The 17,023-nt window shown below is 36.1% G+C and overlaps 1 protein-coding gene across 1 annotated transcript in view; it reads right to left on the bottom strand.

Moving 5' to 3' along the window:
* The window catches only part of LOC145574372 (uncharacterized), a 28,080-nt gene extending 26,058 nt beyond the window's left edge, over nt 1-2,022 (bottom strand). Inside the window, exon 1 of the mRNA XM_081632146.1 lies at nt 1,677-2,022. Within this exon, the coding sequence (XP_081488272.1) occupies nt 1,677-2,022 (346 nt within the window). The remainder of the gene's footprint in view (nt 1-1,676) is intronic.
* Nucleotides 2,023-17,023: the final 15,001 nt, after the last annotated feature.

The raw sequence follows: 17,023 nt of genomic DNA, 5'->3' as shown, positions 1-17,023 counted from the left end.
TATAAATATCGTATTAAAAACTCCGTTTTCAATCAGCTACATTCATAAACAATCAGTTTTCATTCGCAAGTTAAATCATTCATGCATTAACATTCTTTAAATCTTTTGATCGTTCATCTCTTTCATCTTTCCCAAAACTTTGTGTTCTCATACAAAATTCCGCATTCACAAGATCTAGAAACACCTAGCCATATTCGAAGTTGCCTTCGCCCTAGACGTGAAAGGTTTTAATTTCTAAGGGTTTGGTCCCAAATCTCTATTTCAATTATTTAATTTAATTGTTTGATTTATTATTATTTTCCTTGAAGTTACTAACATGTGTATTTTGTTATTAGAAAGAGGTACGAGGCATCAAAGTAAGTACTTTAATTGATTAATTGATATTATGATGTAGAAATCATGTTTACATTGTTCTTATGATTCCTAGTATCATGTCTAGGGTAATTTTAATGTTTAATATGATTCTTGCGATGCCTTTTATTCTCTTCCTAATATTTATGATTGTTAGTATCATGTTAGGGCTAAAGATTTGATTTTTATTGCTTAGTGACATGCTAGGGTTTGTTATTAATCTTGTTAGTATCATGCCTAGGATCTTACTTTTATTATGCTTTAAAATGAATATTATTATAATTGTGATAATTATGATTATGATTATTATGATTGCTATGATTATGATATTCGTTATTGTTCATAATTATTATTTTATGATTATTATTATGTTGCTTGATATTTATTGTTATTGCTTGATCACACCTTCTATTGCATGTTTAAAGGGAATTGGTATTTGTAATCACGCTTAATAAGATAATTAATCTTGTTAGGGTTAATTTGATTATAATTCAAGTGATAGCCAATAATAGTTTATTTGTGCATTAATATTCAACCAACATAGATAAACAGGTTTAGGGTTAATCCTATTGATTGCATGTTAGTCAGAAAGCGCACATGAATACGATCAGAATAAAGTAGGGGCCTATTATTAGGGCAGGTTCAATCTCTTTTAGGTTGGATTTGTACCATCATCCCCGAACCCTTATTTGGTTCTAGACCTTATGGAGTTGACGATCTCTTGGATCGTTAAGGGGTGTAACCTTCACCTCGTGAACGGTTTACAAGTTCCTAAAAAACTTGTTGGCGACTCTTTTTCTCTATCTTCTTCCCTTTTGGACGCCACCATACTTTAGTGTATGATCACAGTGGGGTTCAAGCTAGTGGGATTTTAAAGGCTTGAAATTATTCCCTTGCTTTTTCACATTTACTTTTTAGTTTATCAATATGTCACATGGGAAATTTTGTATTTTTACCTTTCTCTCTCTTACTTTTTCCACTACCAAAATATTTGTACTCAACCCTTATGGTGCAATAATAAACAAACGGAGGAAGTATTAAAAATTTAAATTATATAAAACCAAAAAAAAAAAAAACAAAACTAAAAGACACAGCAGAAGACGACACGTGTCATTGCTGGTGTGTCTTTTAGTATATAGTTATTGATTATTTAAAATTTTGGTGATAACTTTTTATACAAAAATAATCCCATTACATTATGCAAAAAAAATTTAACTTGATGTGTTATTACCGGATTAAATTTAGCTTCTTTTTTTTAGTCTCAAGATAGTACTCCAATGCATATTTTTTCCCCCTATCGTTTACTCGTTTAGTGCTAGCCCTACTTTGAAATCTTGGATCCACCGCTGCTTGAGTGATGCTTTTTCCCAATCTATCTTCAAAGTTAAGAGGACAATTGAAGTCACCAGATATAACCCAAGGACTAGACATGCTATCCCCTTTGCGAGTAGTACCCAAGACCCCAATTCCAGGATCATTCATATCACCAAACTGAACCATCTCATCCATCTGAAGATTTGCAAAAGAGTTCCTAATAGGAACAGGACAGACAACACTCTCTTCTGGCACCTTACTCCTATGCTTTTCTTGAGTGGGAAGCCATTCACCCTTGTACACCTCCTCACTCACATCATTATTCCTTGTATCAAACTCAGCTTGAGTACCCTGCATCTGCGCACCAGCCTACACTTGTACCTTCTTAGGTTGCCAAAAAAATTTCACCACCTTGTAATCCTTACTGACATTCCCTACTTTCTTACAAGCATCACATTTACCGGGCTTCCATTCAAAAACTATTTCTGTTGAAAAATCTCCCCATTTTCAGTAACAAATTCTATAAACTCAACAAAATCTCCATTCAATTCAACCTCCAGTAAGTATCTAGCATAAGCAACTCTATCTTTCAATTGAGTAGCAGAATCTGGCCTAATTGGAGTTGTTTCGGGGTTTTTTGTGTCCCTTGGGAGAGTTACAGCTCAAGACTGGATTCACAACATCGCCTGTACCTGCAAAACAAACGGACCGCCGGATGGTCGGTGGTCCGCCTCCGAAGATTAAGTTAGTATTGGGTTCGGAGTAAAACGTGCGGAAATTAAGGTATCTGCTCGGATTCCAAGCTCAGGGATTGTGCTGTTTGTTTCTTGAGAACGACTGCTCTGTAATAAATGTTGATGTGACGTACCCCAATAAATGAGGGAATTGTCCCTATTTATAGGGTCTTTTGGGGAAGTGTGCCCTCCCTAGGGTTTGATGACCTAGGGATTAGGGCACGCCGTTTTGCGGCGCCTCAAAGTTTGGGCCTTTGAAGGCCGCCATTTAAGAGGCAATATCTGAGTGACACGTGTCGCTCATCCCAAGAGGCCATTTGGGCGTCTCTTAGGGCCACACGTGTCACTCTCCTATTGGTCCACTTTGGATCATCAAACACCCTAAATCAAGGGTGATATCTGCCTGACACGTGTCACCATCTGGAAGGTCCAAGGTGGCGCCCTTTCCAGAGACACATGGCAGACTTCGATTGGGCCACTTGGCCGGGTATAAAATACCCAAAACAGGAGTACCAATCGGTCTAACTATCTTCTCTAAACAAGATTTCCCCTAATATTTCAATGAAAGACTAGGCAATTGAACCCATACAGGAATTTTAGAGAATTCAAAAAAATTGAACTGCATTCCATCAACCCATTGTTTTATTAAAACAGGACGTCTATCAAACATAACATACAATGAATTATTACTTTTTACTGTTGGGGAATCTAAAGTTTTAACCCCAGGTTTTCACCCCCTCTATAAATAGGAGGTTGACTTCTCCTTGGATTCACACTTGCGTGAATCTTTAAGAGAATCTTGAATCTTCTGACTTTCAAAGACTTTGACTTTCAAGAGCATCCGACAATCGGCCCCCTTAGTTCGCTCGCTCAACAGACGCCCAAGACCAAAGACACTCGTTACCTTCTTCTGAGGTAACCGCCTGATCTCTTTTTTTTTTCCTTATTTCTTTGCATTTTTTCTTTATCAAAAATGGTTTCCCAAACGCACCCGGCACGACCTAGGTTAGCGATCAGTCGGTCACCGGAGACGGCAGAATCTAGAACAAGGAGTGTCGAATGCTCATTCGAGAACTTTGCTTTAAGTACATCTCCAAATCCGACAGTGTCTGTGCCTCTACAGGACACGATGGCCAGAACAAAGAAAACAACAAGGAGATATAGGGCAGATGGTTCTTGGTACCATTGGGACATTGAGACTGTCAATTCTGACGGCTCCATTAGGGTGCCTGTCTCTGAAATAAGTAGAGACCCGCCTAGCACTGTCAGCACTCCAAATGACTCATTTTTGGTGGAGTGCGACGAGGAATTTGAGAACCCAGGGTCGAGTGGATCGGTGCCGGATGATGAGCTGGGGGAGGACACTGCCGGCACCAATCGGCAGTCCCCTAGCTCCGAAGAGAACTCTGATGATGACTCTGCGTCATCATCTTCCAACTGCGTCCCCCTTGACTCTGAGGAGGCGCAGTCAAACCTTAAAGCTGCCAGAGAGTCCATCTCCGTTGAAAAGGGAGAGGGCGCTGATAAGTGACTTTTATGTCACTTTTAGGGTGTTTATTGAGTCGTATTCCGACTTATTTTCCAATAATTTCACCTTTTATATCCTTTATTTCTATTATTTTATTATTCTTGTCTTTTATCTTTATTTTGAGTATTTTTGTAATTTTCTATAGTTTTTAGTTTATTTTCGTGTTTTATTTTATTTTATTTTATTTCATTTAATTTTATTATTTCTTTAGTTTTAGCATTTTATTTTATTTTATTTTATTTTACTTTATTTATCTTATTTTATTTTACTTTATTTTTCTTTATTTTATTTATTTTATTTTATTTTCCATTTCACCCTCGTGTTTTAGGTTGTAGGTGTTCCGGGTTTCAAAGTCATGTTCGAGTTCAAAGTCCAAGATCCGAGGCACATGATTTGAGCCAACCTCTGCTGCCAGCTTAACCATCACCACACCATCCCTTAACCTCCACCACACAACTCCCCTGCTCCCAGCTCCTCAACACCACCAGCCCTCACAGCAAAGCTGCCCACTCACACCATCTCCATCACCAACAGCAACAGCAGCGACAACAACCATCAACAACACCAACAGCAACAGCAGCCTGCTGCCCTAATCATCACCCACGCAAACCACCTGCAACCACCACCTCTGCCACCATTTTAACCCCCGTCACACACTCACCAAACCACCACCAATCGCACCTTCGACACCACCTCTCAGCCCTCTCAAAACCGCAACCACCTGAACCACGCCCTTCCCCTGTTTTCACTCGCAACAACAACAATCATCAACCAATTCACCACTTCACCAATTTGCACCAATTAAACCACCCCTGCACCACCGTCACCTTCCAACCAACACCACCAAACCGCCAGCAATTACCACTTCTAACCAGCCCCCACAACAACCAATTAAACCAACAATAACCACCCAAATCACCACCAAGTTACTTACCTCATAGCCGCGCAACTCATACCATCTCAAGCCCCAATTCGCGGCCGCGCAGCCCTGTCAGAAAGCGCACACAATTGAGTCCAAAATCAGAGTCGAGGCAGAAGCTTTGCGCGACCTCTGTGCGATGTCTGTGCGGGCGCGCAATTGTGGGTTAATCACGAGCTTTTCACGTGATTTTTATGAAAATCGGAGGGCCACGATTTGATGCTAGATGATAATGGATGCTTGCGATGGTGGTGATGATGGTTGCGTGATGATTGATGATGGGGTGTGGTGTGGCGTGAAGCAGGGGATTGCATCCCAATATTGAAGCAGCCAAAATTTCGAACAGGAGGAAATCGGGTTGCTGAGGGAATTGGGGATTTTGGGTTTTTTTATTTTCTTTTAATTTCATTTTATTTTTATTCCCTTTTTCTTTTTCCCTTTTTCTTTCTTTTGTTTTATTTTATTTTCTTTATTTTGTTTTCTTTTATTTATTTTATTTTAATTATCCTTGTATATAAATACCCTTTTGGGGTTATTTTCTCTCAACTTTCACTTAACAATTAATTTACCCTAGATTAGATTAGATTAGTTTAGCTCTTTTATTTTCTCTCTCTTAGGGTTAGATTAGGAGTTTCTCTCTCTAGTTTAGGAGTAGTTTAGAGAGAGAAAGATTGGATTTTTCATGGAGTTTTTGGGATTTTGAAGAAGCAAATTTGTGGATTTTTCCTCTCATAAATTCAATGAGTCTTCCTAACTTTCTCTCACATTTATTGCTTTCATTTATTATTGTTTTTGCTTATTTATTTGTTTATTTGAGTAGATTAATTAGTTTAGTTGTTGATTCTTGCTTTTATTATTATTTTACCTTGTTTTCCTTGTTTTTGTTCACCATGTTAGTTTAGGTTTTGTTCTAGGGAAATGGATGAAGGTTATGTTAATTAATTTAATGATTGATTGTGGTTAGTATGAAATTGTTTCTTGATTATTGTGTATGGATGATGCTTTTATGGATTAGAATCTTTCTAGCTAATTGATTCTATGCTTTTAATTGTGTTTTCAATCAATTGTGCGAAAGTGAGTTGTTTGAGAGCCCTAAATTCCTCCATATCTTTGCTAGGCTAGTTGCACGAGAGTGAATTAGTTTAGTAGGATTATTAACATGTTTAATTGCGCGAGAGTGAGTTAAATGTGTAAATCGTCCTAATTGAGGTCATTTTCATCTAATTGTTTGATGTTGTTGAATGCATTGATGTAATTGGATTCCACTTTCCCTAGTTTTAGTTATTTGCTCTTAGTAGTGTTTAGTTGAACCTTTCTTTACCTCACAAGCTTTCCTAGTAGTCTAATTAGCATAGATTGATACACTTAGTCCTTTTGGGTTCGACCCTTTACTTACCCCTATACTCGTATTAGGGTAGTTTAGGTATTATAAATTGTTAATTTGATTAGGGTTAGTAGAACTAACGACACTATCTAACCTCGATCAGGCGCTTCCAGGTGGCATGAACGTGCACCTTACTATCTACATGTCCCCGAAGGCAGGCGAAAGATCATGAAGGATGATCTTCCAAAGTTCCTTTCTGACCATGTCATGGGGCATGGTTTAATTCTGTCCGTGGCGGATGCTATTGACATAGTCACCTGGACTTAAATGGCCGTCTATGGTGACCAGTGCTTCAGATGCTATGAGGCAGCCATCCAGGCAGGACTTCGCTTCCCTCTCCATCCGGTTGTGGAGAGGATCTTGGACGGATACCAGCTGGGTATCTGGCAACTAGCCCCCAACTCTTGGGTCAATATTTTGGGCTACGTTGCCGCATGCGAAATACTGGAGGTGGATCCCAGCTTCGAGGCGTTTGCTCACATGCGTTATCTGAGCAGGACGCCCAATCCAAGAGGGATCGGCTGGTTTACTTTGACCAGCCACACCCGATATATGGATGACGTTGGGGAAAGAGAACAAGTGGAAGGACTGGAGGACCAAATTTTACATAGTCTCTTCCCTAAACGCCCAAAGAAATAAGCGGTACAACCGCTGGACCCAGTATCCACGCCTCTTGGCTTGGAAGAAGGCCCTTCTGCCTGTTCCCAGGCGGGCAAAAGAGGAGATCTTTGACCGGGGCCTCTTTACTGTGGCCGTCCGGATGAAATATGAGACGGAGGCTAAGGAAGTCACCCCCCAAAGCTATATTCCCAAATTCGAGTAGCTCTCGGACGGGACGTACTTGGCCGCCTGCGACCTTAGTACTGAGATGCCGAGAGGTAGCTGGCCGCATGATTTTATTACCTTTTCTTGCTTTTGTTTATTTGTTTCTTTGCTAACTCTTGGTTATTTGTTGCAGACAAGGCAATGGCCAAGCTCCCTGCTCACAAAAAACCAGCCCTCTCGGCCGCCTTCTACTGCTCAAACCTGAAGCAGGCGGATGAGCAACCAATAGGCGGCACTCCTAAGGTAACGAGCTTGCTAAGTTTTCTCTTAATGAAATGCGTAGCACATTCTGTTTCTCATACTTAGAATTATTTTCAGAGTGGCTCGTCAAAGCCTGCCCCTTCTTCTAAGCCGGATCCCAAGCTGCGCAAGCAGTCGACTGGCGATGTTTCCTAGAGCCGAAGGAAACATGTCGCCACCAAGCCTGCTAAGAAGGGAACGGGCGCCTCCTCTCCTACCAAAACCCCTACAAAGCCGAACACTCAACAACGAGTGTCGAAGAGTGGAAAACAGCCACTCACCAATGCTGGCGGCACATCAGGCGGCAGCGAAGCTGTAACACCCTAGAAATTCCTTTCTTTTAAATACCCATTCTACTCTTTAAAAACACGATTTAGGAATAACTAAGGCATTACCGCCACCGTGAAAACGGGTAAGGCAATTATCAAAGATACACAGCGGAAGACTCAAAATTAAAAACCGATTAAGCAAGTCAACTCAAAAGTCAACCAAACAAAAATAAAGTTTAAAACCAAACAAACAAAATCAAATAAAATCAAACTACAACTTGGAACCATTAAAGGCCCTTATTCAAAAACCGTTCCAAAACCAAACCTTTGTGTTAGTCCACATAAAATATGTCATAAATAAATAAAGCATAAAACACCTTGTAACCTAATGAAAACTAGTAAGATTCACTCTTCACTCATGCCCCATTATGATCATGCTTCAATACCTGAAAAGTTTATCTCTACTTGTTTCCACTACTCTCCATTAGAAATGGGTCATCATAGGGCCAAGGTAAAGACATGGCCAAATACACAAACACACACACAATAAGCAAAGCTGAGTACATAAGCGTAAATTAGCCACACTAACATGCTTTCACCTATCAACACACACTTACCTCATTGCACCTGTTCACAAGCATACACACCAATCAACAAGACACAATGACTAGACACTAAATAATTCATTTTGCATTGATTACGCATCGAACGGGTTTCCACCTCCTAACCTCCCCCAAATAAATTTGAGGTTAACTGACACGGGAGCTAACCATGCCAGCAACAAAAACACTCAAAGGTGGCGGAATTCCTGCGTATAATAATAATAAAAAAAAGGAATATTCAGCGTCCTGTACTCCATTAGAAGTTATGGTTAAATATAAAACCCCATAACTCCCCCCATTGTTCATACTCAAGGTATATACGTTCAAAGAGTTTTAGTGCGTAATCTCTTTCACTTTACGTTATTTACATATTATTAGTCTTGGTGATGACTCTCAAAGCACAACAAGTCAATCAACAATAATTATTCAATCAAACAAACATACCAATTTAATTCTTGAATAATTAGTGACCACATATTATTTATTGTTGAACCCTTTTTAATTCTACCTCAGTGTCAAAGACACCTTAAACGCATAATGCGCCAAAAATCCTATCCCTCGGTGTTAAAAACACCTTAAGTGCACAAAGGCAACAACATAAAATTTATTCCTTGTGTACATAGACACTTATATAGCTCATTCCTCATGCTTAAAGCATCAATAAAAATTATTTGAACCGTAATAAAATTCCTTTTCAATATTCCAAACATAATTAAACATGTAGTTTAATTAATCATGCCTTCTAACATGCCATAAATAAAAATGTGGTTCAAACACAACATGCCCAAAATATAATCTTCCAATCTATAACCATCACAAATAATTCATGCTTCCCAATTCAATCACAAACATCATAAATTCACAATTCCATACATAAACCTTAGCATGATACTACTTGTAATTAATTGAAATCAAACCGAGCATGATTCTACATCACCAAAATATGCTAAGTACGCGTACGTACCTCAATAACGCCCTTAAAGTGGCCGAAAACACTACAACAATTCCCGAAGCAAGTCTCCTACATAAAGGGACAATAATACTAAATTAATTACCCTTGTATACACAATTTCCAGCAACTTAAATTCACTTTAAACCATTTAAAATAATCTGAAAATTATTTAAAAACCCCTAATTAAACTCCTTTTTAATAGGTTATCACACCCTTTTATTAAAATCACAATTATACTACTTTAAATAAAATTCCAGCATTTTAAACTAATAAAAATCCTTTAAAACTTCATCAAAATACATCTTTATACTTAAATTGTCCATATAAACATTAAATTATCTCTTACCCCTTTTAAACTCAAAGATAAAATTCAAAGAATAAAAAAAAACTTCGTTAAAAATCAAAAACTGCTCGAAAATCGTATTTAGAGGCTTAATTTGGCCACGAGAGAGTGGTGCTCACTACTAGAAGTAGTGAGTCTTGCTTAAAACGTTGTTTACACTCGAAAAACACTACTTTTTTTAATCAAAATCGGAGGAGTTTAGAACCTGATCGGGATTAATATTAACGAATGGAAATCTAATAATTAAAACATGAATTTACGTGTTCAAAATAATCTGGAATTAATTTAAACTAATTAGTAGTTATAATCACCAAAATTTCAAAAAATCATTACTATAAAAGCCCTAAATCAATTGTTCATAAAAACCCTAAAAATCAAGTCTTTAATAATTTTAAAACCCTAACTTATAATTTTATGAAATCTGAAAATAAAACACTTTATTATTTAAAATTTACAATCTTTAATCATCAAAACATAATTATGATACTAATCAAACATACTTTGAATAATTAAAACCAAAACCCATAAATAAAATCATCAAAATAGCTCGAGTGAAAAGAGGAGAGAAAAGGGAAGAAGGAGGTGACCCGTGGTGGTGGTCGGCTGGTCGCCGGCGGCTGCTGGGCGGCCGGAGGTGGCTGGTGACGTGGCAGGTGTGAGGTGGCGGGTGACGTGGAGGAGCAAAGCTTCCAACTTCTCCTTGCATTGTGAGCAGTTCACGTGAAGCAGGGGAAAAGAAAAGTAAGAACAATAGAAAGAAAATAAGGAAGAAGGAAAAGAAAAAAAAAAAAAAAAAAAAAGCTTACCCCTTTGACTTTTGTGTGGCAAATTTGGGGATCAAAGGGATATTTATAGAATAGGGTAAATTATAATTATTTGGGCCTCATAAGAAATAGTATGATGGGAAGATTAATTGGCCCAAATAAATAAGTAAATAAAATGATTAGCCTTATAGTGAAAATGGGCTACATTTAGATTAATTAGTTATTGACCCAAAACTTGTTTTATTTATATATTCCAATAATTAAAATAGTTTGACCCAAAATATATTTTATTATTAAATAAATAATATATATATATATATAATACATTAAAATACGGGGTATTACAGTCTACCCCCCTTAAAAGAAGTTTCGTCCCCGAAACTTAGGTACGAAAACAGAAAAAAGCTCACTTGAAAACGAATAAGTGCTTGTAAATTCTGAAAATTTCCTTAATATTTTTAGTTGCTGTACTTTGTGATACTTACTTTCTACCTCATCTATTCATTCACACCCAAACTAGTGTGTAAAGTAACTAACTTACTAACCAACTTACACAGACTAATGTATAAGATAACAACTTTACCAACAAACTTACACAAAATAATGTGTAAACTATTAGACTATCTAACAAACTCACACTACTATTAGTGTAAGATTCAACTTTGGTAATAAACTTACACATCCTTGTGTGTAAGACAAACAAACTAAATAACAAAATCAGTGTAAAACTGACCGAAAAAGCACTTAAAATGCCAAAATTAAGGGAAAAGCGCGCAATTCTATCGCACTCTACCCCCCCTTAAAGAAAACGAGTTACGCCCCCGTAACTCCACTTAATTCAACTTTAGAGTTATGTTGTTCTCTTTCTCGTTTTATCCTTGGTAAAATCATAATACTTTTCTATATTCATTCCTTGTTGCAAGTACCAAAAGTCTCATCGATTCCGTACTCATTATACCAAAAATAATCAATACCATCTATACTCTCTTTTACCAATCCTCTAGTAAAAGTATGAAGCACTTTGTTATTTAAAACCTTGATTTTGTCAAGCTTTCTCTTGATTAAATTGGTTACCCTCAATATATAGTTTCCTTTGTAATTCATATCTTTAGTCAATGTTCTTTCACAATGACTCATGAAAAATGTCTTATACCTTACCAAGGTCCAATAATATGCCAAGTTATTCACCACTTTACCAATTCTATGCAAATTCATATATTTCTATATTCCTTGGCTCATTCTCTTTATTCTTTCCATACTTTTAACTTTGTTTTATGGGTTACACTTTCAATAACACTTGTCTTTTGTCCCCTGTTTAACTTGCACCACTTAAATCCGTCATGGATACTTTTCTTGCTTCTCCATAACTTTACTCGTTTGAAGTCCTAAGACGATCTTCTCACTAATGTTCCCCGACATAGTGAACTTTCATGGTTCTTTCTATACCAACCTCGAAATATTGCCATGCCAATGCGGGCTTGCATGGTTATCTTTCATTTATTTTCTCTCCAATGCTTCATGCTCTCTAATGACTTCCAACGTCAAATATTCCTTTTGTTTGTCCATTATTATTTGGTGGTTGTAGTAATCGTCCTCAGTGTATCACCAAAGTTCTCCTGTATACCTCCTAGGATCTTGAAAGAAACTAGGAATCTCAATCTAAAATGATATCCTTAGGAACTCCATGTAATCTCACAAAAAAAATTTGATGTAAGCCTTTGCAAGTTGCTCCTTTCTCCAAGTCTCCTTCATCAGTTTTACACATTGTTGACTTAGACAATCTATCCACTACAATTCAAATGAAACAATCACTCTTAATCATCAATACACCTTTATCGAATCCTTTTACAACTTGTCCTTTCCTAGGTGTATTTCACCTTCCTTCCATTATATTTCACTTCAACTTCTTACTCTTAAATGTATATTTAAGCTTATTTCCATGACCACTAAAATAGCATATCCTCCTACGAATTCGACCCAAATTCACATTCTCTTCTTGATTTTCCTGCATTTCCTCGAATATCGTTGGTCTCAAACTCTAGTTATCCCAACATTTTCTTTACTTTCTTTTCCAACACTTTTGAGGGGGTTAATTTCCTTCTTTCCTATTTACTTTGTATCAATCCACTACATTACCTCCCCTTTCAATAATATTGAATGCCTCACCCATATTTCTTTATCACCTCCAATCATTTCTTTGCTACATATTTAAATCCTTGTGTGTGAGAGTCTATTTCAACTTTAAACTTCATTCAAATAATCATGTTTCCATACAAAAATTATTTCACATTTATATTCCCCATGAACTTTCTATCACTCTCCATTAATACATTCACTTGTCTATTATCCTTGAAAATCCATCATAGACATTTTTCACCCCCATTATCCAACTTGAAGACTTCAAATGACAACTAATTTATAGTCCATAATTCACCGATTCTATCCCTGTTACATCAGCAATTACCTCTATACTTTATCACAAGGTCTCCCAAGATGGTCCTTTCTTAATCATAACTCACTCTTAGGAAAAACCATGTGTGCATTTGCTTCTATCTCTGTATTGATAACTTTATCACAAGTGTTCACATCGTCCTTTCCTTCCCATTCTTAGAATTTACCAAAATATCTTCGATAAAACACTCTATTCCTTTAGGTCCATATAAAACATAGGTGCTCCGTTAATCCAAAAGGAAAAAAAAATGAAACTCAAATCGACCAACTCTTGTCGTAAATGCCAATATTCGAAATGTCCTATTTCAAAGGTTCTTACTTAATACTAGTTCTTATCCTCAAGTCTAACCTCAATATTATATTTATTCCTTTCATTTGATCAAACAAATTGTCTCTTTTAATCAAAAGATAAATTATCCTTCATTGTTACCTTGATCAATCTTCCTAAGCCACTTTACAAATACAAATTTTCATCCCTTCACTTAACAAATTCATGCACTCCCCAAGGCGATGTAACTTTATTTCAATGACTTACCACAGTATTCTTTTAACTCCTTTAAACAATGCAACATTAATCCTTTCTTCACACACAAACACGTCCTTATATTATTTCCAAGGTTCCTTCAACCCCTATATTTCTTTGTTTACATTACTTTTGCTTTCAAATTCCTTCTAATCAACCCATAATCTTTCTTCTAGCATCCCTTGAATAAATCCCGTGACTCATAAATAATCTCAACTTCAATTACTTTATAACCAATCCTTACTTAAATCATATCAACACATTCCAATCAAATTCATAAATCTTGTCATAAACTCTTTTCGTTTATGACATTTTCATATTCATAGTTCAATAATTTCAATACCTTTAAGTATATTATTTCTTCATGGTTTTGACTTTCTTAACCTCCAAGAATTACTTAAGCCACCTTCCTGCTTCTTCTTATTCCTAAAATATCTTTTTAAAACTCCTTTAGCCATCTTGTTGATCTTTCACCCACCTTCTTTTTGGTTTTGATCCCTTATCCTCATCCTTAGTCTCACCCTTTTTTTTTTAGCGAATTTATGAATTGTTCACTCTTTATACAATTCAGTCAAACTCCTAAAAACATTATATGTTGACAATTTTCATTGGAACTCATATAAAGATCACCATCCTTCAACTCGTTCCTTGGGCTTCTAAGCAATACTACTCCCTTGAAAACTTTGAGATCTTAATAACTTGGAGTGCTATTCCAAAGCAAACAATCTTTTCATTTCCACCCAAACTTCACTACATGTTCCTTCCATCTGCATGAAAGTTCGGTAAAACTTATTTCGAGTTTTCTATCTCAAATGTCCCTCAAATAAGATTGGGTGTATTCACAACTTGTTCGTTCCCATTGACATGTTAAAATTAACTCTTTCCAGTACTTACCATTCAAACTTTTATTCACTTTCAAATTCTCAAGACACAAATTGTTTTTAAACAACTTGTATAACTCTTTAACTCAACCGTCAAAACTTCATGAACTGATCTCCCTTTGGTATATATATAGTTTTCACTTCTTAACACCATCTTGTTTCACCTTTTTCCCACTATGGGATTGTTGGTGGTTATATCATCCTTGCCTCCTTGGCAATCTGTCAAGCTTGCCTTACTACCTTGTTCAAATCATTTCCATTACTGGAATTGTTTCTTGTCACCATACTTTCTGGATGATAAAACTGGATGCTATATAGGTTGGGTTGAAACACCTAGCTTTCTCTTGTTCTAATCAAAACATCAACCAATAAACTCAATCAAGGAACAATTATTATTTAATTCGAATTAAGGTTTGAGGTAACATATTTTTGTCCTCATTTCCAATAATTCAAATGCATAAAATTATGATTGATAAACAACCATAGTTCATATAATTAAACAAGCAATCAAAAATATAAATATCCCCATGACTGCTACCCAAAAGGAGAGAAAGAAATGAGTAGCTCTTGGAAAACAATAGAAATCATAAGGTTGTTGAACAACTCTAAAAGATTAGGTGAATAAATTCAAGAATTTTCTCCAAAATGACAGCATTGCTACCCATAATGACTCCTTGAAGTAAAATAATTATCCTCATATCCCAAGTGAAAGAATAAATACTCATAACTCCTAAATAACATATGTCAATATTCTCAAGGTTGAACATGTGACAATGTATTTAAGGTCCAACATAACAAGAGTCCTCAATATTCCAACAAGATCATAACTTCTCAAAACTCCACCATATATTAAAATATTTATGCTCAATTCTCCATCCCAAATTAAATAACTTTAATCATACGAAATGATAAGTCACTAAGCTTAAAATGTCAGACTTCAATTGATCCGCATTGAGTATCCCTCAACTCATATACCAATTTTCATCATTACTCATCTCAAATCAATTTCTATGCTCACCTCATTTGGGCTCTTGTTCAATTTTGATTCCAATTCAAACTCATACTCAAAGACAAAACATGTTCCTCAGAATAGATAATATCCCAAATGATTTCATCCTTAAGCTTCTTAACCATATGCATTAAAATCAATCTCTTTATCCTTATAACTTGGTGTCTCCATACACAAGTGTATAAAACTCAAAGTACTCATTTTAATATCTAGACAACGTATCTTAACAACATGCTATCCCAAAACACAATACTCACACCCATGTGATGATGTGTATCCCAAGATATCTTCCAAAATACCTCTCTAATAAAAAAAAAAAATTGAAGCAAACAATCCTAAAATAAGCAATTGAGCTCTCAAAATCCTTAACATTCCTCAAAATTCTCATCATGGAAACTCACAGGGTATGGTTTTAGGGATCCTACAAGAAAACGGGCTTGACTACCAAAAGAAAACCCTTCCCATAACCATATAATACAGTTCTTGCAGAAAATTAAGTTCGATGTTCAATCAAACAATCTTGATAGCTCACATATAATGATTCACATGTTACATGTTGTCATCAATAAACATTTAGTCATACAACATGCTTGAACACCTCATATAAAAATATTCACATAGGGAAGAAATTAAATTCTAGCCTATATGCCCTTTCTTCTCCTACCCAAGCTCACCAACATGCTAATAAAAGCTTTTAACACATATTTCTTACCTCAATCCTTGCTTTCCTGCAAAAAGCACAAACTAAAAATATTTTTGACTCCTCTTTTTAAAATAAAATTTAAAATAAGCTTCGAAAAAGGGCCAAAATATTCGGCCATCACAAAAAAAATTCGGGCATACCATAAAAATTTCGGATGTCCAAACTAAAAATTTTGGACCTCGTAAAAAAAATAAATAATATTTTGGTCATCTTAAAATCAAAATATAATAAAATAACCCGCTTTTAAAACTACTTTATTAAATAAGCACTTGGCCAAGTTGTAAAATAAAACATTGTAAAACACGTTTTTGGCTTTAGTGGTAATAAAAATCTCAACCTAAGCTCCCAGATACCACTTTGTAACACCCTAGAAATTCCTTTCTTTTAAATACCCATTCTACACTTTAAAAACACGATTTAGGAATAACTAAGGCATTACCGCCACCGTGAAAACGGCTAAGGCAATTATCAAAGATACACAGCGGAAGACTCAAAATTAAAAACCGATTAAGCAAGTCAACTCAAAAGTCAACCAAACAAAAATAAAGTTTAAAACCAAACAAACAAAGTCAAATAAAATCAAACTACAACTTGGATCCATTAAAGGCCCTTATTCAAAAACCGTTCCAAAACCAAACCTTTGTGTTAGTCCACATAAAATATGTCATAAATAAATAAAGCATAAAACACCTTGTAACCTAATGAAAACTAGTAAGATTCACTCTTCACTCATGCCCCATCATGATCATGCTTCAATACCTGAAAAGTTTATCTCTACTTGTTTTCACTACTTTCCATTAGAAATGGGTCATCATAGGGCCAAGGTAAAGACATGGCCAAATACACAAACACACACACAATCAGCAAAGCTGAGTACATAAGCGTAAATTAGCCACACTAACATGCTTTCACCTATCAACACACACTTACCGCATTGCACCTGTTCACAAACATACACACCAATCAACAAGACACAATGACTAGACACTAATTAATTCATTTTGCATTGATTACGCATCGAACGGGTTTCCACCTCCTAACCTCCCCCAAATAAATTTGAGGTTAACTGACACGGGAGCTAACCGTGCCAGCGACAAAACCACTCTAAGGTGGCGGAATTCCTGCGCATAATAATAAATAAAAAAAAGGAATATACAGCGTCCTATACTCCATTAGAAGTTATGGTTAAATATAAAACCCCATAACTCCCCCCATTGTTCATACTCAAGGT

The sequence above is a fragment of the Chenopodium album genome, chromosome 2 (genome assembly GCF_948465745.1).
Source record: "Chenopodium album chromosome 2, dcCheAlbu1.1, whole genome shotgun sequence".
Taxonomy (NCBI): Eukaryota; Viridiplantae; Streptophyta; class Magnoliopsida; order Caryophyllales; family Amaranthaceae; genus Chenopodium; species Chenopodium album.
The sequence above is the reverse complement of the archived record's forward strand: the minus strand, read 5'-3'. Positions and strand labels throughout refer to the sequence as shown.